Genomic DNA, 25,624 nt, shown 5'->3' with positions numbered 1-25,624 from the left:
ACAGCACGCCAGAGTGGAACACAGACCAGTGACACAGCTCACCAGAGTGGAGTATAGACCAGTGACACAGCTCGCCAGAGTGGAACATTGAACAGTGACACAGCTCACCAGAGTGGAACATAGACCTGTGACACAGCTCGCCAGAGTGGAGTATAGAACAGTGACACAGCTCGCCAGAGTGGAGTATAGACCAGTGACACAGCTCACCAGAGTGGAACATAGACCAGTGACACACCTCACGAGAGTGGAACATAGACCTGTGACACAGCTCGCCAGAGTGGAACATAGACCAGTGACACAGCTCACCAGAGTGGAACATAGACCTGTGACACAGCTCGCCAGAGTGGAACATAGACCAGTGACACAGCTCGCCAGACTGGAGTATAGACCAGTGACACAGCTCGCCAGAGTGGAGTATAGACCAGTGACACAGCTCGCCAGAGTGGAACATAGACCAGTGACACAGCTCACGAGAGTGGAACATAGACCAGTGACACAGCTCTCCAGAGTGGAACATAGACCAGTGACACAGCTCGCCAGTGTGGAGCATAGACCAGTGACACAGCTCACCAGAGTGGAGCATAGACCAGTGACACAGCTCACCAGAGTGGAGCATAGACCAGTGACACAGCTCGCCAGAGTGGAGCATAGACCAGTGACACAGCTCGCCAGAGTGGAACATAGACCAGTGACACAGCTCACCAGAGTGGAACATAGACCAGTGACACAGCTCACCAGAGTGGAACATAGACCAGTGACACAGCTAGCTAGAGTGGAGCATAGACCAGTGACACAGCTCATCAGAGTGGAACACAGACCAGTGACACAGCTCGCCAGAGTGGAGCATAGACCAGTGACACAGCTCAACAGAGTGGAGTATAGACCAGTAACACAGCTCACCAGAGTGGAGTATAGACCAGTGACACAGCTCGCCAGAGTGGAGTATAGACCAGTGACACAGCTCACCAGAGTGGAACATTGACCAGTGACACAGCTCACGAGAGTGGAACATAGACCTGTGACACAGCTCGCCAGAGTGGAACATAGACCAGTGACACAGCTCACCAGAGTGGAACATAGACCTGTGACACAGCTCGCCAGAGTGGAACATAGACCAGTGACACAGCTCGCCAGACTGGAGTATAGACCAGTCACACAGCTCGCCAGAGTGGAGTATAGACCAGTGACACAGCTCGCCAGAGTGGAACATAGACCAGTGACACAGCTCACGAGAGTGGAACATAGACCAGTGACACAGCTCTCCAGAGTGGAACATAGACCAGTGACACAGCTCGCCAGTGTGGAGCATAGACCAGTGACACAGCTCGCCAGAGTGGAGCATAGACCAGTGACACAGCTCACCAGAGTGGAGCATAGACCAGTGACACAGCTCGCCAGAGTGGAGCATAGACCAGTGACACAGCTCGCCAGAGTGGAGCATAGACCAGTGACACAGCTCGCCAGAGTGGAACATAGACCAGTGACACAGCTCACCAGAGTGGAACATAGACCAGTGACACAGCTCGCCAGAGTGGAGTATAGACCAGTGACACAGCTCGCCAGAGTGGAGTATAGACCAGTGACACAGCTCACCAGAGTGGAGTATAGACCAGTGACACAGCTCGCCAGAGTGGAGCATAGACCAGTGACACAGCTCGCCAGAGTGGAGTATAGACCAGTGACACAGCTCATCAGAGTGGAGCATAGACCAGTGACACAGCTCGCCAGAGTGGAGCATAGACCAGTGACACAGCTCACCAGAGTGGAACATAGACCAGTGACACAGCTCGCCAGAGTGGAGCATAGACCAGTGACACAGCTCACCAGCGTGGAGTATAGACCAGTAACACAACTCGCCAGAGTGGAGTATAGACCAGTGACACACCTCGCCAGAGTGGAGTATAGACCAGTGACACAGCTCACCAGAGTGGAACATAGACCAGTGACACAGCTAGCTAGAGTGGAGCATAGACCAGTGACACAGCTCATCAGAGTGGAACATAGACCAGTGACACAGCTCGCCAGAGTGGAGCATAGACCAGTGACACAGCTCACCAGAGTGGAGTATAGACCAGTAACACAGCTCACCAGAGTGGAGTATAGACCAGTGACACAGCTCGCCAGAGTGGAGTATAGACCAGTGACACAGCTCGCCAGAGTGGAGTATAGACCAGTGGCACAGCTCGCCAGAGTGGAACATAGACCAGTGACACAGCTAGCCAGAGTAGAGTATAGACCAGTGACACAGTGCATCAGAGTGGAACATAGACCAGTGACACAGCTCACCAGAGTGGAGTATAGACCAGTGACACAGTGCATCAGAGTGGAACATAGACCAGTGACACAGCTCGCCAGAGTGGAACAGAGCAGTGACACAGCTCACCAGAGTGGAGTATAGACCAGTGACACAGTGCATCAGAGTGGAACATAGACCAGTGACACAGCTCACCAGAGTGGTGTATAGACCAGTGACACAGTGCATCAGAGTGGAACATAGACCAGTGACACAGCTCACCAGAGTGGAGTATAGACCAGTGACACAGTGCATCAGAGTGGAACATAGACCAGTGACACAGCTCACCAGAGTGGAGTATAGATCAGTGACACAGTGCATCAGAGTGGAACATAGACCAGTGACACAGCTCACCAGAGTGGAGTATAGACCAGTGACACAGTGCATCAGAGTGGAACATAGACCAGTGACACAGCTCACCAGAGTGGAGTATAGACCAGTGACACAGTGCATCAGAGTGGAACATAGACCAGTGACACAGCTCACCAGAGTGGAGTATAGACCAGTGACACAGTGCATCAGAGTGGAACATAGACCAGTGACACAGCTCGCCAGAGTGGAGCATAGACCAGTGACACAGCTCACCAGCGTGGGGTATAGACCAGTAACACAGCTCGCCAGAGTGGAGTATAGACCAGTGACACAGCTCGCCAGAGTGGAGTATAGACCAGTGACACAGCTCACCAGAGTGGAACATAGACCAGTGACACAGCTAGCTAGAGTGGAGCATAGACCAGTGACACAGCTCATCAGAGTGGAACATAGACCAGTGACACAGCTCGCCAGAGTGGAGCATAGACCAGTGACACAGCTCACCAGAGTGGAGTATAGACCAGTAACACAGCTCACCAGAGTGGAGTATAGACCAGTGACACAGCTCGCCAGAGTGGAGTATAGACCAGTGACACAGCTCGCCAGAGTGGAGTATAGACCAGTGGCACAGCTCGCCAGAGTGGAACATAGACCAGTGACACAGTGCATCAGAGTGGAACATAGACCAGTGACACAGCTCACCAGAGTGGAGTATAGACCAGTGACACAGTGCATCAGAGTGGAACATAGACCAGTGACACATCTCGCCAGAGTGGAGCATAGACCAGTGACACAGCTCACCAGCGTGGAGTATAGACCAGTAACACAGCTCGCCAGAGTGGAGTATAGACCAGTGACACAGCTCACCAGAGTGGAACATAGACCAGTGACACAGCTAGCTAGAGTGGAGCATAGACCAGTGACACAGTGCATCAGAGTGGAACATAGACCAGTGACACAGCTCACCAGAGTGGAGTATAGACCAGTGACACAGTGCATCAGAGTGGAACATAGACCAGTGACACAGCTCACCAGAGTGGAGTATAGACCAGTGACACAGTGCATCAGAGTGGAACATAGACCAGTGACACAGCTCACCAGAGTGGAGTATAGACCAGTGACACAGTGCATCAGAGTGGAACATAGACCAGTGACACAGCTCGCCAGAGTGGAACAGACCAGTGACACAGCTCACCAGAGTGGAGTATAGACCAGTGACACAGTGCATCAGAGTGGAACATAGACCAGTGACACAGCTCACGAGAGTGGAACATAGACCAGTGACACAGCTCGCCAGTGTGGAGCATAGACCAGTGACACAGCTCACCAGAGTGGAACATAGACCAGTGACACAGCTCTCCAGAGTGGAACATAGACCAGTGACACAGCTCGCCAGTGTGGAGCATAGACCAGTGACACTGCTCACCAGAGTGGAGTATAGACCAGTGACACAGCTCATCAGAGTGGAGCATAGACCAGTGACACAGCTCGCCAGAGTGGAGTATAGACCAGTGACACAGCTCATCAGAGTGGAGCATAGACCAGTGACACAGCTCACCAGAGTGGAGTATAGACCAGTGACACAGCTCATCAGAGTGGAGTATAGACCAGTGACACAGCTCATCAGAGTGGAGCATAGACCAGTGACACAGCTCGCCAGAGTGGAGTATAGACCAGTGACACAGCTCATCAGAGTGTAGCATAGACCAGTGACACAGCTCACCAGAGTGGAGTATAGACCAGTGACACAGCTCGCCAGAGTGGAGCATAGACCAGTGACACAGCTCACCAGAGTGGAGTATAGACCCTTGACACAGCTCACCAGACTGGAGTATAGACCAGTGACACAGCTCACCAGAGTGTAGTATAGACCAGTGACACAGCTCACCAGAGTGGAACATAGACCAGTAACACAGCTCGCCAGAGTGGAGTATAGACCAGTGACACAGCTCACGAGAGTGGAACATAGACCTGTGACACAGCTCACCAGACTGGAGTATAGACCAGTGACACAGCTCGCCAGAGTGGAGTATAGACCAGTGACACAGCTCACCAGAGTGGAACATAGACCAGTGACACAGCTCACCAGAGTGGAACATAGACCTGTGACACAGCTCACCAGACTGGAGTATAGACCAGTGACACAGCTCGCCAGAGTGGAGTATAGACCAGTGACACAGCTCACCAGAGTGGAACATAGACCAGTGACACAGCTCACCAGACTGGAGTATAGACCAGTGACACAGCTCACCAGAGTGGAGTATAGTCCAGTGACACAGCTCACCAGAGTGGAACATAGACCAGTGATACAGCTCGCCAGAGTGGAACATAGACCAGTGACACAGCTCACCAGACTGGAGTATAGAACAGTGACACAGCTCGCCAGAGTGGAGTATAGACCAGTGACACAGTGCATCAGAGTGGAACATAGACCAGTGACACAGCTCACCAGAGTGGAGTATAGACCAGTGACACAGTGCATCAGAGTGGAACATAGACCAGTGACACAGCTCACCAGAGTGGAGTATAGACCAGTGACACAGCTCACCAGAGTGGAGTATAGACCAGTGACACAGCTCGCCAGACTGGAGTATAGACCAGTGACACAGCTCGCCAGAGTGGAACATAGACCAGTGACACAGCTCACCAGAGTGGAGTATAGACCAGTGACACAGTGCATCAGAGTGGAACATAGACCAGTGACACAGCTCACCAGAGTGGAGTATAGACCAGTGACACAGTGCATCAGAGTGGAACATAGACCAGTGACACAGCTCACCAGAGTGGAGTATAGACCAGTGACACAGTGCATCAGAGTGGAACATAGACCAGTGACACATCTCGCCAGAGTGGAGCATAGACCAGTGACACAGCTCACCAGCGTGGAGTATAGACCAGTAACACAGCTCGCCAGAGTGGAGTATAGACCAGTGACACAGCTCACCAGAGTGGAACATAGACCAGTGACACAGCTAGCTAGAGTGGAGCATAGACCAGTGACACAGCTCATCAGAGTGGAACATAGACCAGTGACACAGCTCGCCAGAGTGGAGCATAGACCAGTGACACAGCTCACCAGAGTGGAGTATAGACCAGTAACTCAGCTCACCAGAGTGGAGTATAGACCAGTGACACAGCTCGCCAGAGTGGAGTATAGACCAGTGACACAGCTCGCCAGAGTGGAGTATAGACCAGTGGCACAGCTCGCCAGAGTGGAACATAGACCAGTGACACAGCTAGCCAGAGTAGAGTATAGACCAGTGACACAGTGCATCAGAGTGGAACATAGACCAGTGACACAGCTCACCAGAGTGGAGTATAGACCAGTGACACAGTGCATCAGAGTGGAACATAGACCAGTGACACAGCTCGCCAGAGTGGAACAGACCAGTGACACAGCTCACCAGAGTGGAGTATAGACCAGTGACACAGTGCATCAGAGTGGAACATAGACCAGTGACACAGCTCACCAGAGTGGAGTATAGACCAGTGACACAGTGCATCAGAGTGGAACATAGACCAGTGACACAGCTCACCAGAGTGGAGTATAGACCAGTGACACAGTGCATCAGAGTGGAACATAGACCAGTGACACAGCTCACCAGAGTGGAGTATAGACCAGTGACACAGTGCATCAGAGTGGAACATAGACCAGTGACACAGCTCACCAGAGTGGAGTATAGACCAGTGACACAGTGCATCAGAGTGGAACATAGACCAGTGACACAGCTCACCAGAGTGGAGTATAGACCAGTGACACAGTGCATCAGAGTGGAACATAGACCAGTGACACAGCTCGCCAGAGTGGAACAGACCAGTGACACAGCTCACCAGAGTGGAGTATAGACCAGTGACACAGTGCATCAGAGTGGAACATAGACCAGTGACACAGCTCACGAGAGTGGAACATAGACCAGTGACACAGCTCGCCAGTGTGGAGCATAGACCAGTGACACAGCTCACCAGAGTGGAACATAGACCAGTGACACAGCTCTCCAGAGTGGAACATAGACCAGTGACACAGCTCGCCAGTGTGGAGCATAGACCAGTGACGCTGCTCACCAGAGTGGAGTATAGACCAGTGACACAGCTCATCAGAGTGGAGCATAGACCAGTGACACAGCTCGCCAGAGTGGAGTATAGACCAGTGACACAGCTCATCAGAGTGGAGCATAGACCAGTGACACAGCTCATCAGAGTGGAGTATAGACCAGTGACACAGCTCACCAGAGTGGAGTATAGACCAGTGACACAGCTCATCAGAGTGGAGTATAGACCAGTGACACAGCTCATCAGAGTGGAGCATAGACCAGTGACACAGCTCGCCAGAGTGGAGTATAGACCAGTGACACAGCTCATCAGAGTGTAGCATAGACCAGTGACACAGCTCACCAGAGTGGAGTATAGACCAGTGACACAGCTCGCCAGAGTGGAGCATAGACCAGTGACACAGCTCACCAGAGTGGAGTATAGACCAGTGACACAGCTCACCAGACTGGAGTATAGACCAGTGACACAGCTCACCAGAGTGTAGTATAGACCTGTGACACAGCTCGCCAGAGTGGAACATAGACCAGTAACACAGCCTGCCAGAGTGGAGTATAGACCAGTGACACAGCTCACGAGAGTGGAACATAGACCTGTGACACAGCTCACCAGACTGGAGTATAGACCAGTGACACAGCTCGCCAGAGTGGAGTATAGACCAGTGACACAGCTCACCAGAGTGGAACATAGACCAGTGACACAGCTCACCAGAGTGGAACATAGACCTGTGACACAGCTCACCAGACTGGAGTATAGACCAGTGACACAGCTCGCCAGAGTGGAGTATAGACCAGTGACACAGCTCACCAGAGTGGAACATAGACCAGTGACACAGCTCACCAGACTGGAGTATAGACCAGTGACACAGCTCACCAGAGTGGAGTATAGTCCAGTGACACAGCTCACCAGAGTGGAACATAGACCAGTGATACAGCTCGCCAGAGTGGAACATAGACCAGTGACACAGCTCACCAGACTGGAGTATAGAACAGTGACACAGCTCGCCAGAGTGGAGTATAGACCAGTGACACAGTGCATCAGAGTGGAACATAGACCAGTGACACAGCTCACCAGAGTGGAGTATAGACCAGTGACACAGTGCATCAGAGTGGAACATAGACCAGTGACACAGCTCGCCAGACTGTACTATAGACCAGTGACACAGCTCGCCAGAGTGGAGTATAGACCAGTGACACAGCTCACCAGAGTGGAACATGGACCAGTGACACAGCTCACCAGACTGGAGTATAGACCAGTGACACAGCTCACCAGAGTGGAGTATAGTCCAGTGACACAGCTCACCAGAGTGGAACATAGACCAGTGATACAGCTCGCCAGAGTGGAACATAGACCAGTGACACAGCTCACCAGACTGGAGTATAGAACAGTGACACAGCTCGCCAGAGTGGAGTATAGACCAGTGACACAGTGCATCAGAGTGGAACATAGACCAGTGACACAGCTCACCAGAGTGGAGTATAGACCAGTGACACAGTGCATCAGAGTGGAACATAGACCAGTGACACAGCTCACCAGAGTGGAGTATAGACCAGTGACACAGCTCACCAGAGTGGAGTATAGACCAGTGACACAGCTCGCCAGACTGGAGTATAGACCAGTGACACAGCTCGCCAGAGTGGAACATAGACCAGTGACACAGCTCACCAGAGTGGAGTATAGACCAGTGACACAGTGCATCAGAGTGGAACATAGACCAGTGACACAGCTCACCAGAGTGGAGTATAGACCAGTGACACAGTGCATCAGAGTGGAACATAGACCAGTGACACAGCTCACCAGAGTGGAGTATAGACCAGTGACACAGTGCATCAGAGTGGAACATAGACCAGTGACACATCTCGCCAGAGTGGAGCATAGACCAGTGACACAGCTCACCAGCGTGGAGTATAGACCAGTAACACAGCTCGCCAGAGTGGAGTATAGACCAGTGACACAGCTCACCAGAGTGGAACATAGACCAGTGACACAGCTAGCTAGAGTGGAGCATAGACCAGTGACACAGCTCATCAGAGTGGAACATAGACCAGTGACACAGCTCGCCAGAGTGGAGCATAGACCAGTGACACAGCTCACCAGAGTGGAGTATAGACCAGTAACTCAGCTCACCAGAGTGGAGTATAGACCAGTGACACAGCTCGCCAGAGTGGAGTATAGACCAGTGACACAGCTCGCCAGAGTGGAGTATAGACCAGTGGCACAGCTCGCCAGAGTGGAACATAGACCAGTGACACAGCTAGCCAGAGTAGAGTATAGACCAGTGACACAGTGCATCAGAGTGGAACATAGACCAGTGACACAGCTCACCAGAGTGGAGTATAGACCAGTGACACAGTGCATCAGAGTGGAACATAGACCAGTGACACAGCTCGCCAGAGTGGAACAGACCAGTGACACAGCTCACCAGAGTGGAGTATAGACCAGTGACACAGTGCATCAGAGTGGAACATAGACCAGTGACACAGCTCACCAGAGTGGAGTATAGACCAGTGACACAGTGCATCAGAGTGGAACATAGACCAGTGACACAGCTCACCAGAGTGGAGTATAGACCAGTGACACAGTGCATCAGAGTGGAACATAGACCAGTGACACAGCTCACCAGAGTGGAGTATAGACCAGTGACACAGTGCATCAGAGTGGAACATAGACCAGTGACACAGCTCACCAGAGTGGAGTATAGACCAGTGACACAGTGCATCAGAGTGGAACATAGACCAGTGACACAGCTCACCAGAGTGGAGTATAGACCAGTGACACAGTGCATCAGAGTGGAACATAGACCAGTGACACAGCTCGCCAGAGTGGAACAGACCAGTGACACAGCTCACCAGAGTGGAGTATAGACCAGTGACACAGTGCATCAGAGTGGAACATAGACCAGTGACACAGCTCACGAGAGTGGAACATAGACCAGTGACACAGCTCGCCAGTGTGGAGCATAGACCAGTGACACAGCTCACCAGAGTGGAACATAGACCAGTGACACAGCTCTCCAGAGTGGAACATAGACCAGTGACACAGCTCGCCAGTGTGGAGCATAGACCAGTGACGCTGCTCACCAGAGTGGAGTATAGACCAGTGACACAGCTCATCAGAGTGGAGCATAGACCAGTGACACAGCTCGCCAGAGTGGAGTATAGACCAGTGACACAGCTCATCAGAGTGGAGCATAGACCAGTGACACAGCTCATCAGAGTGGAGTATAGACCAGTGACACAGCTCACCAGAGTGGAGTATAGACCAGTGACACAGCTCATCAGAGTGGAGTATAGACCAGTGACACAGCTCATCAGAGTGGAGCATAGACCAGTGACACAGCTCGCCAGAGTGGAGTATAGACCAGTGACACAGCTCATCAGAGTGTAGCATAGACCAGTGACACAGCTCACCAGAGTGGAGTATAGACCAGTGACACAGCTCGCCAGAGTGGAGCATAGACCAGTGACACAGCTCACCAGAGTGGAGTATAGACCAGTGACACAGCTCACCAGACTGGAGTATAGACCAGTGACACAGCTCACCAGAGTGTAGTATAGACCTGTGACACAGCTCGCCAGAGTGGAACATAGACCAGTAACACAGCCTGCCAGAGTGGAGTATAGACCAGTGACACAGCTCACGAGAGTGGAACATAGACCTGTGACACAGCTCACCAGACTGGAGTATAGACCAGTGACACAGCTCGCCAGAGTGGAGTATAGACCAGTGACACAGCTCACCAGAGTGGAACATAGACCAGTGACACAGCTCACCAGAGTGGAACATAGACCTGTGACACAGCTCACCAGACTGGAGTATAGACCAGTGACACAGCTCGCCAGAGTGGAGTATAGACCAGTGACACAGCTCACCAGAGTGGAACATAGACCAGTGACACAGCTCACCAGACTGGAGTATAGACCAGTGACACAGCTCACCAGAGTGGAGTATAGTCCAGTGACACAGCTCACCAGAGTGGAACATAGACCAGTGATACAGCTCGCCAGAGTGGAACATAGACCAGTGACACAGCTCACCAGACTGGAGTATAGAACAGTGACACAGCTCGCCAGAGTGGAGTATAGACCAGTGACACAGTGCATCAGAGTGGAACATAGACCAGTGACACAGCTCACCAGAGTGGAGTATAGACCAGTGACACAGTGCATCAGAGTGGAACATAGACCAGTGACACAGCTCGCCAGACTGTACTATAGACCAGTGACACAGCTCGCCAGAGTGGAGTATAGACCAGTGACACAGCTCACCAGAGTGGAACATGGACCAGTGACACAGCTCACCATAGTGGAGTATAGACCAGTGACACAGCTCACCAGAGTGGAGTATAGACCAGTGACACAGCTCGCCAGACTGGAGTATAGACCAGTGACACAGCTCGCCAGAGTGGAACATAGACCAGTGACACAGCTCACCAGAGTGGAGTATAGACCAGTGACACAGCTCACCAGAGTGGAGTATAGACCAGTGACACAGCTCACCAGAGTGGAACATAGACCAGTGACACAGCTCACCAGAGTGGAGTATAGACCAGTGACACAGCTCACCAGAGTGGAGTATAGACCAGTGACACAGCTCGCCAGACTGGAGTATGGAACAGTGACACAGCTCGCCAGAGTGGAGTATAGACCAGTGACACAGCTCACCAGACTGGAGTATAGACCAGTGACACAGCTCACCAGACTGGAGTATAGACCTGTGACACAGCTCACCAGCGTGGAGTATAGACCAGTGACACAGCTCGCCAGAGTGGAACGTAGACCAGTGACACAGCTCGCCAGAGTGGAACATAGACCAGTGACACAGTGCATCAGAGTGGAACATAGACCAGTGACACAGCTCGCCAGAGTCCCCTGTCCTGGGCCACTCTTTCAAGTTGCTCCCCAGGTGTAACCTATCTTCTCTTTCCTCTCCCAGGGATGAGGTATTTGGAGCTTCGGTTGGTGTTTTTGTAGTTCTGGGTTTTTACTGGATGGTGTTGCTAGCCCCATGCTCGACCCGCCTCCTTTCACAGCTGGGCTTGGGCCCATCTATGGAGAAGTTAATTACCGAATTTGAACACAGGAAAATGCTGTCAACCCAGTGAACATTGCAAAGAACTCCTTGGGAATATCTGGGTCTGATTTCTCCTCTGGAAGAACTATCCAACAGATTAGTCAGGCAAACTGTCACATAGCTGCTCTCACAGATTCACAATTTATTTATTTTATAATTTGGAGATGATATAAATTAAAAATTAAATTGATATGATTTATTTTTGTTTTACTCAGTATGTGCCCTCTTCTCATTTCTACCATCAGGAAGAAGGTACAGAAGGTTTTAAGATCACATTTGCCATTTTAGGAACTTTGTCTTCCCCACCACTATCAGATTTCTGTATTTTATTTTTTTATTGAAGTTCATCATCAAACAAACATTTCCATAAGATGTGTTTCAGACATTGTACATATATATCATATAATCATATATATCACAAATCCCCACCAAGTATTTATCTGAGGTACACACTTATAGAAAAGAGTGGAGAGAAAAAAACAAGCAAAAGGGAAGAACTATGTATAAGTAGGGAGTGATCTTTTGTTTTTACAACAGATTCATTGATTTGTGAGAATAAAGTCAGGCCTATGAGGCATTATGTAGTTAAACCATTTTTCCCAGTATGAATCAAATTGTTCCAAATTGGATAAGATTCTCTTACGTTTGATTGGATTTAATAGCACTTTGACATTAAAAGAAATGAATTTTACCTTGTCCTTAGCCATCTGTATTTATCTGTCAATGTACCATTGAAATTAGAATAAAACTTAATCGATCTACTCGCTGAACAAATATGAACCAAGAAACGCAGATAATAACAAAAATGGCAATGAACATGTGATTCCAAGGCTATATGTATATATACACACACACATATACATATACACACATTACATACGTGTATATATATATATATATATAGTCTCATTTTGGTGGGGAAAAAGGAGTAAGTGAGCAAATAAAGAATAACAACTAAGTAATATAAAATCCACATATAATAAGTATTTCTCAAGATAGGTATATCACCGTGTACTTCTGCTTTCATTTAGCTTCTCAACATTTTTAAAGTTAGCTAAACCTTATGGCTATTCTGAAGCGGGTGAGGACTGTCTTTGGGAAACTCCCGGTCTCTTCCTGATATATTTCTCTCGGCCTCCTCCCGTCTCCTGCCTTCTCGATTCTCGCACTATTTCCCAAGCGGAGCGGGACAATTCCTCAGTCAGGCTTTCCCTCGTTTTGGTCATGCTGACGGGCAAACCTCTGGCCTTCATGTCTGTAGTTGCCTCTTCCACCGTCTGGTACAACCGTGTCCCGTTGTCATAAAACACTCGAAGTTTAGCAGGGTACGGAGTTTGAAATCTAATCTTATTTTGCTTTAGTACTCGCTTTACTTCAGAGTATTCTTTGCGTTTCTGCAGGACCGCGGGGGGGGGGGGGTAATCTTGGTCGAAATATATTAATTTATCGTCAAAAAACACTCTCTTCTTACCCCAGGCCCTTTGTAGAATCTGCATCTTGGTGCTGTACTGAAGGAATTTAATTATTATTGAGTGTGGCTTTCTGTCCTGGGTAGGTTTCGGGACTAATGCGCGGTGCGTCCTCTCGATTTTCAGCTTCATAACCGAGGGAATATCCAACGCGTCCTGCAGTAGCTTTTCAATAAATTCCGTCATAGACGAGCCCTCCACTCCTTCGGGAATGTTGTAGATTCTGATATTTTTCCGCCATGATCTTCCCTCCAGGTCAAGCAGTTTACCTTCTTGGTGATGTAATATTTTTATTGTCTTGCTCAGTATCCGTTCCATGTTTTGAACGCGATCTTCCACCTTCTCAATTCGAGTCTCTACCACCGCTATTTTTTGATTAACGCTGGCGAGCTTTGCCTTAATATCCCAGAGCTGCTGCTTTATTTCTTTCTGGACCTCCATTATTTCTTTCAGGAATTCGAAGATATTCGCCGCTTCGCCTGAACGAGGCCTAGCAGCCGCCTCACTCGCTCGCGGTCGGTCGGAGAGCCGCTCGCTGCACTGCTCTCGGACGCAGGCTCTGCAGTGTCACTTTTTTTATTTCCATTCCTTTTCCCCATTCTTGCCCCTCTTTTCAGTTCAAATATTTTTCGAAAAATATTATATTTGATGAAATAACGGGGCTTAATCCACTATCAGGTTTCTGAATGGACAATTTACCCATGAACACTACCTTACTAATTCTTTCATCTAATTTTACACACACACACTCTCTCTCTCTCTCCCTCCCTCCCTCCCCATCGGATTCATCAGCGGAATAAAGGAGAATGGGGACTTGAAAGTCAAGGCCACGGTCTTGGAAGAAATGTGAAACATCCATGAGCATGTCAGGAAGATGGCCCCTAAGGGTGACCTGCTAGGAGAATACCCCAGGCAGAGGATATGGAAATGGAAGTGGGTGAAGCAGAGCCAGAGCACCAGGGGACATGTCAGGACAAGCCAAGACCAAGACCAAGACCACCAAGACCAAGGAGATGGTGGTGGACTTTAGGAGATCTAGGCCTCATATGGAGCCAGTGATCATTAATGGAGAATGTGTGGAGCAGGTTAAGACCTACAAGTATCTGGGAGTACAGTTAGACGAGAAGCTAGACTGGACTGCCAACACAGATGCCTTGTGCAGGAAGGCACAGAGGCGACTGTACTTCCTTAGAAGGTTGGCGTCATTCAATGTCTGTAGTGAGATGCTGAAGATGTTCTATAGGTCAGTTGTGGAGAGCGCCCTCTTCTTTGTGGTGGCGTGTTGGGGAGGCAGCATTAAGAAGAGGGACGCCTCACGTCTTAATAAGCTAGTAAGGAAGGCAGGCTCTGTCGTGGGCAAAGTACTGGAGAGTATAACATCGGTAGCTGAGCGAAGGGCGCTGAGTAGGCTACGGTCAATTATGGAAAACCCTGAACATCCTCTACATAGCACCATCCAGAGACAGAGAAGCAGTTTCAGCGACAGGTTGCTATTGATGCAATGCTCCTCAGACAGGATGAAGAGGTCAATACTCCCCAATGCCATTAGGCTTTACAATTCAACCGCCAGGAGTAAGATATGTTAAGTGCCGGGGTTGATTGTATTTAATGTATTTAAGTAAACTACTTAAGAACTTTTTAAAAGCTATTATTAATGCTTTTGGAGAGAGTGATTTAGATGCATATCATATTTTTACTGAGTTAAGTATTGTATGTAATTAGTTTTGCTACAACAAGTGTATGGGACATTGGAAAAAATGTTGAATTTCCCCATGGGGATGAATAAAGTATCTATCTATCTATCTATCTATCTAAGCCACTGCACGGGATGTATCATCGTGAGGTAGCAGAGGTGGCTGACTTAAGAAAGTCCTACCAATGGCTGGAAATGGCAGGGTTGAGGGACTCACAGAGTCACTGCTCATGACTGTACAAGAACACGTACTGAGCACAAGAGCAATAGAAGCAGGGTCTATCACACCAGACAAGACCCACGATGCAGACTGTGCAAGGAATCCCCTGGAACCACCCAGCACATCGTAGCAGGGTGCAAGATGCAGGCAGGGACAGCGCACACTGAACGGCACAACCACATTGCAGGAATTGTGTACTGGAACATCCGCACAGAGTATGGATTGGACACTCCCAAAACCAAATGGAAACACCTGAGAAGGTAGTGGAGAATATCAGAGCTAAGATCCTGTGGGACTTCCAAATACAGACTGATAAGCAGGTACTGGCCAACCGACCAGACATGGTAATACTGGACAGGAAACAGAAGAAAGCAAATGTAATAGACGTGGCAATCCCGAATGACAGTAACATCAGGAAGAAAGAATATGAAAAGCTGGAGAAATACCAGAGCTTGAAAGTGCAGACAGAAATGATGTGGAAGATTAAAGCCAGAGTAATCCCGGTGGTGATAGGAGCACTTGGAGCTGTGTCCTGGACTGGGAGAGTGGCTCCAGCAAATCCTGGGAACAACATCTGAGATCTCGATCCAGAATAGTGAGCTACTAAGACCAGCAAGGATATTGTGCTGAACAGTCAAGCTGCCAGGCCACTGGTAGAGATTGAAAGAAAAATGTATGTTCGCATCACCCATAAGGGGAAGGAAAATATTAAAAAAATACACACACACACACTATATATGTATGTATATATGTATATACACACACACACACACTATATATCTATATTTCTTATTGTAATTTGTTGTTTTCTATGTACTCCACTGTACCGCTGCTATAAAAACATAAAATTTCATGACATACATTATGATAGTGATAATAAACGATTCTGATTCTGATTCTGAAATACAACCCATGCCGTCCAATTACACCCATGTGGCCAATTAATCCACTAACCTGTATGTTTTTGGACTGTGAACCCATGGGATCACAGGGAGATGGTGCAAACTGTTTACAGTTAAATTTCCCGAATGACACGGAAGTGGTCATACCCTACCCCCACCGAGGACAGTGAGCTGGTCACTGTACTATTTATTGTTTACCTCTGCTGGGCTTTACTACATGCCTTTGAATTATATTTTATTAACTCCATTATAGAATCATATTTTGGTTTATGAGCTATGTGATATTTGTGGATACATCGTAGTCCAGTTTCATTTGGTTGAATATATGTACAGATGACAATAAACATGAACTTGAAATGTCATAAACAAGGCGGAGGGACTTAGAACATGGATCAATACCTGGACCTGTGACGTAGTGGCCATTACAGAGATTTGGATGTCTCAGGGGCAGGAATGGCTGCTGAGTGTGCCAGGCTTTAGATGTTTCAAAAAGGACAGGGAGGGAGGCAAAAGAGGTGGGGGCATGGCATTGCCAATCAGGCATTGTACCACGGCTGCAAAAACGGAAGAAGTCATGGAAGGATTGTTTACTGAGTTATTGTGAGGGGAAGTCAGATACAGGAAGGAGGCAATAACTCTACTCAGTGTTTTTTATAGACCCCCTAGTAGTAACAGAGACATCGAAGAGCAGATAGGGAGGCAGATTTCTGGAATGGTGCAATAACGATAGGGTTGTTGTGATGAGTGATTTTAACTTTCCTAATACTGACTGGCATCTCCTTAGAGCAAGGGGTTTAATGGGGTGGAGATTGTTAGGTGTGTTCAGGAAGGTTACCTGGTGCAATATGTAGATAAGCTGACTAGAGGAGAGGCTATACTTGATCTGGTATTGGGAAATGAACCTGGTCAGGTGTCAGATCTCTCGGTGGGTAAGCATTTTGGATGAAGTGGTCACAATTCTATCTCCTTTACCATAGTGCTGGAGACGGATAGGAGTAGGCAATTTGGGAAAACATTTAACTGGGATAGGGGAAAACATGATGCTACTAGGCAGAAACTTGGAAGCATAAAGTGGGAGCAGATGTTCTCAGGGAAACACACAGCAGAAATGTGGCAAATGTTCAGGGAACATTTGCAAGGTGTTCTGCACAGGAATTTTCCACTGAGGCAGGGAAAGGATGGTAGGGTAAAAGAATCATGGTTCTCAAAGGATGAAGAAAATCTAGTTAAGAAGAAAAGAAAAGCTTACGAGAAGGTTCAAGAAACTAGGTTCTATTAGAGCTCTAGAAAATTACAAGGGTGCCAGGAAGGAGCTTAAGAATGAAATTAGGAGAGCTAGAAGGGTCCATGAGAAGGCCTTGGTGAGCAGGATTAAGGAAAACCCCAAGGCATTCTAAAAGTATATGAAGAGCAAGAGGATGAGCTGTGTGAGAATAGGACCAATCAGGTGTGTTAGTGAAAACATGTGCATGGAATCGGAGGAGATAGTTTGCTTCAGTATTCACCAGGGAAAAGGCCCTTGGCAATTGTAGGGATGACTATTAGCAGACTGAAATGCTTGAGCATATAGACATTAAGAAAGAGGATGTGCTGGATCTTTTGAAAAGCATTAAGTAAGATAAGTTGATGGGTCCAGACAAGATATATCCCAGGCTACTGTGGGAAGCGAGGGAGGAAATTGCTGAGCCTCTGGCAATGATCTTTGCAGCATCAATAGGGATGGGAGAAATACTAGAGGATTGGAGGGTTGCAAATGTTGTTTCCTTGTCCAAGAAAGGGAGTAGAGACAACTCAAGAAATTGTATACCAGTGAGTCTGACTTTAGTGGTGGGCAGGTTGTTGGAGAAGTTCCTGACAGGCAGGATTTATGAGCATTTGGAGAGACATAGTCTGATTAGGGATAGTCAGCATGGCTTTGTCAAGAGCAGGTCATGCCTTATGAGCCTGATTGAATTCTTTGAGGATGTAACAAAACACATTGATGAAGGTAGACCAGCGGATGTAGTGTATATGGATTTCAGTAAGGCATTTGATAATGTTCCCCATGCAAGGCTCATTCAGAAAGTAAGGAGACATGTGATCCTAGGAGACTTTTCTTTGTGGATCCAGAATTGGCCTGCCCATGGGTGGCAAAGGGTGTTTGCAGGTGGTTCGTATTCTGCATGGAGGTCAGTGACCAGCGGTGTTCTGCAGGATCTGTTCTGGGACTCCTCCTCTTTGCGATTGTTATAAGTGACCTGGATGAGGGTGGATTAGTAAGTTTGCTGATGGGGGTGTAGTGTATAGTTTGGAGGGCTATCAGAGTTTATAGCGTGATATCGATAGGATGCAGAATTGGGCTGAGGTGGCAGGTGGATTTGAACCTATATAACTGTGAAATGGTTCATTTTGATAGGTCCAATTTGAAGATGGAATATAATATTAATGGTAAGACTCCTGGCAGTGTGGAAACAAAGGGATCTTTGGGTCTGTGTCCATGGGACACTCAAAGCAGGATGACAGTGTTGTTAAGAAGGTGTATGGTGTGTTGACCTTCATCAGCTGTGGGATTGAGTTTAATAGCTGTGTGATAATGTTATGACTATATAAGACCTTGGTTAGACCCAGTTCTGGTCACCTCCCTACAGGAAGGATGTGGATACTATATAGAAAGGGTGCAGAGGAGATGTATAAAGATGTTGCCTGGATTGGAGAGTGTGCCTTAAGAGAATATGTTGAGTGAACTTGGCCTTTTCTCCTTGGAGTGACGGAGGATGAGAGGTGACCTGATAGAGGTGTATAAGATGATGAGAGGCATTGATCGTGAGGATAGCCAGAGGCTCTTTCCCAGGGCTGAAATGGCTAACATGAGGGGGTATGGTTTTAAGGTGCTTGGAAGTAGGTACAAGGGGGATATCAGAGGTAAGTTTTTCATACAGAGAGTGGTGGGTGCGTGGAATGCACTGCCAATGATGGTGGTAGAGGCGGATATAATAGGATCTTTTAAGAGACTCTTAGAGAGGTACATGGAGTTTAGAAAAATAGAGGGCTATGCGGTAAGGGAATTTGAGGCAGTTTCTAGAGTGGGTTACATGGGCGGCACAACGTTGTTGGTCGAAGGGCCTGGAATGTACATTTCTATGTTTTGTGTTCTGTGACTCCCACCATCCAGGCCATGCTCTCTTCCTACTATTACCATCAGGCAGGAGCTACAGGAGCCTCAGGTCCCACCGCACCAGGTTCAGGAACAGTTATTTCCCTACAAACATCAGGCTCCTGAACAAGCAAGAACAACTTCACTTACCACAACACTGAATTGATTCCACAACTTATGGACTCACTTTCAAAGTCTTGACATTTCATTTTCTCAATATTATTTATTACTTATTTATTATTATAATTTTGTTTGTACTTAGGCATTTTGTCTTCTTTTACACACTGGTTGTTTGCCTGTCTTTGTGTGTATTTCTCATTGACTTTATCATTAAAGTGAACCTCAGGGTAGTGTATGGTGACATATATGTACTTTGATAATACATTTATTTTGAACTTTGAATTATGATAATGGCATCAGACTTAGCACTGTGAGTTGGGACATTCTCTTTTAGAGCCACATAGATGATACTCTGCTCTGCTGCTCTTGAATGGAGTGGGGCTCCTAGAATTTTAGACCAAATGGGTAATTTATTTCCGTATTCACTTGATTATTTAACTGCCGTTAAAGAAAGAGATAGAAGAAGCTTGCATCACCAATGGAGATCATCAAACCATTTTATGGTTCAAGCAACATCACTTCAGACCTTCAATATTCTGTCCTTAAACACCAACAGAATAACAGGCTGGCATTATATCCACAGCTGACGCAAGTCCCAAGATAACCATTAATAGTTTTCCTGGATGATTGAACTAGAACTTCAACCACATTCCATCTGGATGTAATTCAGAGCCAGTGTTCTTCTGCCCCTCCCACCACATCTGGCAAGATGCTCAGAAAATCTTTATCTGCTCTGGTGCTCAAATCCATGCCATCTGCTGCCCATTGAGTGGTACCCAGGGTCTTTTTCTCATTCTGCACATTAGGCTTTATGACTATCTTTAAGCAGATGTGGCATTTTTCATGTTTGCAGTTTCAACAATCGGGTAAGTGTTTCCTCCTCCACCGTTATCCTATTTGTTTCATCTGGGCTTCCTCTTCTCACACTTCTACAAATTCTGCACACTCTATTTCTCTCCAGGAACATTTCATTTCTGTTACTGAGCTGTGAAATTTTCTTAGCCTTTCTGTGTATGAGCTGCCTTTTGCTTTTCCTGGAGCCCGAACAATTTCTGAAAGAATCTTAAAAGTCTGACAAAAATTTGTTTTGGTGGAACTGACAAGTAAAATCATCTTTCCTCAAAGTGGAATTCAATAGGTAATTAATTTTTTCAAAACAAAATAAGTGGAAACAGCTTTTACTGACTCGTGCGATCCTTGTCACTGAGTCAACATATTGTGGGATCTCAAATGCTCCAGGAAATTTAGATTACTAGATCTGTCTTGGCATTTCAAATGTGGCATGAGGGAGTAACCATAGCACTAATCTTGGTTGCTCTTATCCATTTCATGTCCAGAATCTGAACAGGGGATTGAAAGATGAGGAAATAATTATCTTTCCAAACACCCCACATATAACTTTGCCCTAGCTGATAACTAAATGACTACCATACAATAGATGTGATAGTTGGTGAGGTGGTCAAGAAGGCATATGGTGTATTGGCCTTCATCAGCTGAGAGATTGTGTTCAAGCAGCTCTATGAATCTCTGGTTATACCACATGGAATATTGTGTTCAGTTCTGGTCGCCTCATTATAGGAAGGACATGGAAGCTTTAGAACAGAGATGCAAACTTTTTCTATGCCATGGACTTCTACCATTAACCAAGGGGTCCATAGACCCCAGGCTGGGATTCCGTGCTTTAGAGAGGGTGCAGAGAAGATTTTTCAGGATGCTGCCTGGATTAGAGAGCATGTCTTCTGAGGCTATGTTGAGTGAGCTAATTCTTTTCTCTTTGGAGTGAAGGAGGGTGAGAGTTGACATGATAGAGTCAGAGAGTTGTAGAACACAACAGCACAGATACAGGCCCTTTAGCCCACTTAGACAGTTCCAAACTAATAATCTGCCTACTCCCATCGAGCTGCACCCAGTCCATAACACTCCATACCTCTCCCATCCATGTAGCTATCGAAATTTCTCTTCAATGTTGAAATCAAAACTTCATCCACCACCTCTGCTGGCATGTCGTTCCACAGTCTCACCACCCTCTGAGTGAAGAAGCGTATAAGATGATAAGAGAGTTTCGGCCCAAAACATCAACTGTACTTTTATCCATGGATGCTGCCCGGCCTGCTGAGTTCCTCCAGCATTTGTGTGTGTTGCAAAGCTGATAAGAGACAAAGATTGAATTGACAACCAGAGACGTTTTCTCAGGGCAGAAAAGACTAATACGAGGGGGTATAATTTTAAGATGATTGGAGGGAAGTATAGGGGTGGAATGTCAGAGGTAGGTTTTTTTCCATCCAGAGAGTGGTGGGTGCGTGGAACATGGTACCGGGGTGGTGGTAGAGGCTGATACATTGGGGTGTTTAACAACACCTTAGGCAGGGCATGGATGATAGCAAAATGGAGGCCTGTGTGGGAGGGAAGGTTTAGATTGATCTTAAAGTATGTTAAAAGGTCAGCACAACATCCTGGCTGAAGGGCCCGTACTGTGCTGTAGTGTTCTAGGCATTGTCAACAGGTAGGTGTGAGAAGGCAGCTCTGGGAGATGGACACATATCAAGCTGCAGGAGCAGAAGCAGAGGACAGCATGCACTGTAGAAGACGTCTGACATGACAGTGTACACGATGCATCCCATCTGTTGCTAACTGGGCTCCCATTACTGGCATTCATCCTGATTTGTAAACTTTATCAGCCTTATCACAGTCTTGTCATTGTGCAGGTGTCTCTCTTATTTGTGACTCTGACTAAACTTCAAGAGGACAAGGACTGGATGGCTGGAGTTGCCTGTCCTGGGGTTGGAGGCCTATGTGAGTGCTTGGGAAGATGGGAAGAGTGTTGTTTTGTTCTGTTGTTGTTTATGTTATTGTTTGTGTTGTGTTGTCATTCTGTTGAACACAGTGGACATGCTACGTTGGCTCCGGAACGTGTGCTGACTCTTGCGGTCTGTCCCCAGCACCTCCTTAGATTATGTTGGTTGCTCACACAAATGACACAGTTCACTGTGTGTTCTGGAACACATGTAATAAATAAATCTGAATCTGACGTGGATCCTCTGTCTCCAAGGTGCTTACACCCAGACCTTTACACACAAAGTGCAGGAGGAACTCAGCAGATCAGACAGCATCTATGGAGGCGAATAAAGAGTCAATATCAACTGAGACCCTTCATCAATCTTTGGGTTGCCATGGTAGCGCAACACATTTACCGCTTGGGACATTGGAGATCAGCGTTCACTTCCAGCGCCGCCTGTGAGGAGTTTATATGTCTTTTCCGTGACCGTGTGGGTTTCATCTGGGTGCTCCAGTTTCCCCCCAGCGTGCAAAGACGTACTGGTTAGCAGGTTAATTGGTCATTGTACATTGCTCTGTGAGTAGGCTAGGGTTTAATCAGTGGGTTGCTGGGCAGTGTGACTCATTGGATGGAAAGCCCTATTGTGTGCTTGATAAAAACATGAAATAATGAGAACCAGTCTTGGTCCGAAATGTTGAATGTTTATTCCTTTGAGAACCTTCTCTGGACCCTCTCCAGAGAACATACTGTACAGCTTCAACTCAATCAGAATCAGATTAATTTCCATAGATGCTGCCTGACCTGCTGAGTTCCTCCAGCATGTGTTGCTGGAGATGTTGCTCTGGATTCCCAGCATCTGCAGAATCTCGTGTTTGTGTCTATGTCCATTTATCAACTCGTGAACTGGTCTGTCCACAGGCAGAAGAGGCTGCTCTGAGGTAAAGGCAGAGAACATCTGAATTACCCAGGAACGCCGGATGGAGGAAGAGTTACTGCTTCTGGTTAATCATCTCGAAGTTTTCATTTTCTCTTTCTCCCCAACAATCCTGTAATTTTATTATGAACTGTTCTAAGTTAAACTCCTCCCATAATTTTCCCTTTGAAAAGGTCTTTGTTTAAAATGATTTCACTAAATTCCCCCAGTGCCTATTCTTTAGCCTTTTATCCTTGCAATGAAATCACATCTCATAAGGTTTACCAAGAATACCTCACTTCTACAGTGGCTGCTTCTGTTAGACAATCATCATTCAAGCGATCATGCTCAAAATTGGCATCTGTCAATGTGCTGGGAGCCTACAGTCAGTACAGCTGCCTTCTGCCAATAGAAAAATGATTGCAAGTCATAATATCAACAGACAGATTTTCCATATTTCACGCTGATAGATAGGAATCTACATTGTTGCAACAAAAACAGTTCTGAGGGCCACATCCTAGCACACCTTTTCAATGCTTCCTGGAAAAATAATAAACACAATAAATGTATATTGTATACATTTCTCTGACACTAAATTGGACCTTTGAACCTTTGGACAAGGGATTCTGCAGATATTGGAAATCCAGAGTAACACATACACAATGCTGGAGAAACTCAGCAGGCCAGACAGCATCAACGGAGAGGAATAAACAGTCAACGTCAAAGAAAAAACATTGTATCAAGGCAGTGGCGTGGCTCTGTAGGTAAGAGATGGAATTTCATCTTTAGAAAGAGATGACATAGGGTCAAAGAATGGCGAATCATTGTGGGTGGAGTTAAGAAATTGCAAGGGTGAAAAATCCATTATGGGAGTCAAATATATGCCTCCAAATAGCAGCCAAGATGTGGGGTTGAGTTTGCAAAGGGAGCTGGAAAGGTCATGTAATAAGGGTAATGTCATAATTATAATGGAGGACTTCAATATGCAAGGGGATTAGAAAAATCAAGTTGGTGTCAGATTGCAAGAGAGGAAATTTGTTGAATGCCTATGAGATAGCTTATTAGAGCAGCTTGTGCCTGAGTCTACTCAAGGAAAGGATATCTTCGATTGAGTGTTGTGTAATAACCCAGAACTTATTAGGCCGCTTAACAGAAAGGAACCCTTAGGAGCCAGTGATCTTAAAATGATTGAATTCATACTGCAGTTTGAGAGGGAGAAGCATAACTCACATGTATCAGTATCGCAATGGAATAAAGGGAATTACGGAGGCAAGAGAGAGGAGCTTGTCCAGGTGGTTTGGAGGAGGATACTGGCAGGGATGACAGCAGAACAGAGGTGGCTGAAGTTTCTGGGAATAACTCATAAGGCACAGGATAACTGTCCCACAGAAGTTCTCAAATGCCAGGCCTAGGAAACTGGCTGACAAAAGTAGTTAAGGACTGCCTAAAAGCCAAGGAAAGGGCACATAAGGTAGCAAAAGTGAGTGGGAAGTTGGATGATTGGGAAGCTTTCAAAATCCAACAAAATGCAACTAAAAAAGCTATAAGAAGGGAAAGGATGAAATACAAGGGCAGATTAGCCAATGGTGTAAAGGAAGATACCAAAAGTTTTTCAGTTATATAAAGAGTAAAAGAGAGGTGAGAGTTGATATTGGACCACTGAAAAATTATGCTGGTGAAGTAGTAATGGGGGACAAGGAAATGGCAGATGAACTTCATGGGTACTTTGCACCAGTTTTCACTGTGGAAGACACTCGCAGTGTGCCAGAGGTCTGTGAGTGTCAGGGAGCAGGAGTGAGTGTCATAATGATTACAAGGGAATAAGTGTTAGGCAAACTCAAATGTCTTAAGGTGGATAAGTCACCTGGACCAGATGGACTACATCCCAGACTCCTGAGAGAGGTTGCTGAAGAGATAACGGATGCATTGGTCATGATCTTTCAAGAATCACTTGATTCTGACATGGTCCCAGAGGACTGAAAGATAACAAATGTCACTCCAGTCTTTAAGAAGGGAGGGAGGCAAAAGAAAGGAAATTAAAGGCCAGCTAGCCTAACCTCAGTGGTTGGGAAAGTGTTGGAGTCTATTATTAAGGATGAGGTTTTGAGGTAGTTGGAGACTAATGACAAAATAAGGCAGCGTGGTTTCTGTGAAGGGAAATCTTGCCTCACAAATCAGTTAGTTCTTCGAGGAAGTAACAAGCAAAGTGGACAAAGGACAGGCAGTGGATGTCATCTACCTGGATTTTTAGAAGGCGTTTGATAAGGTGTCACGCATGAGGCTGCTTAACAAGATAAAATCCTATGGCATTACAGGAAAGATACTGGCATGGATAGAGGAATGGCTGACAGGCAGGAGGCAGTGAGTGGGAATAAAAGGAGTCTTTTCTGGTTGGTTGCCGGTGACTCATGGCGTTCCCCAGGGGTCAGTACAGCGACTGCTACTTTTCACATTGTTAGTGATTTAGACAATAAAATTGCTGGCTTTGTATTCGGATGATACGAAGATCGGTGGAGGGGTAGGTGGTGCTGAGGAAGCAATGTGATTGCAGCAGGACCTAGACAAATAGGAAGAATGGGCAAAAAAGTGGCAGATGGAGTACAGTGTTGGGAAATGTATGATAATGCATTTTGGTAAAAGGAACAATAGTGCGGACTATTATCTAAATGGGGA

The 25,624-nt window shown here is 46.9% G+C and overlaps 1 protein-coding gene across 8 annotated transcripts in view; it reads right to left on the bottom strand.

Moving 5' to 3' along the window:
- LOC140713905 (zinc finger protein 385D-like) overlaps nucleotides 1-25,624 on the bottom strand; it is a 677,526-nt gene that overhangs the window by 41,613 nt on the left and 610,289 nt on the right. Inside the window, exon 3 of one of the 8 annotated variants that reach the window (XM_073024571.1) lies at nucleotides 21,190-21,289. The exons of the other annotated variants lie outside the window; for them this stretch is intronic. Coding sequence (XP_072880672.1) covers nucleotides 21,190-21,289 — 100 coding nt within the window. The remainder of the gene's footprint in view (nucleotides 1-21,189; nucleotides 21,290-25,624) is intronic. 8 annotated transcript variants of the gene reach the window in all.

Source organism: Hemitrygon akajei, chromosome 20, assembly GCF_048418815.1.
Source record: "Hemitrygon akajei chromosome 20, sHemAka1.3, whole genome shotgun sequence".
NCBI classification, from domain to species: domain Eukaryota; kingdom Metazoa; phylum Chordata; class Chondrichthyes; order Myliobatiformes; family Dasyatidae; genus Hemitrygon; species Hemitrygon akajei.
This window is presented reverse-complemented; position numbering and strand designations above follow the sequence as displayed.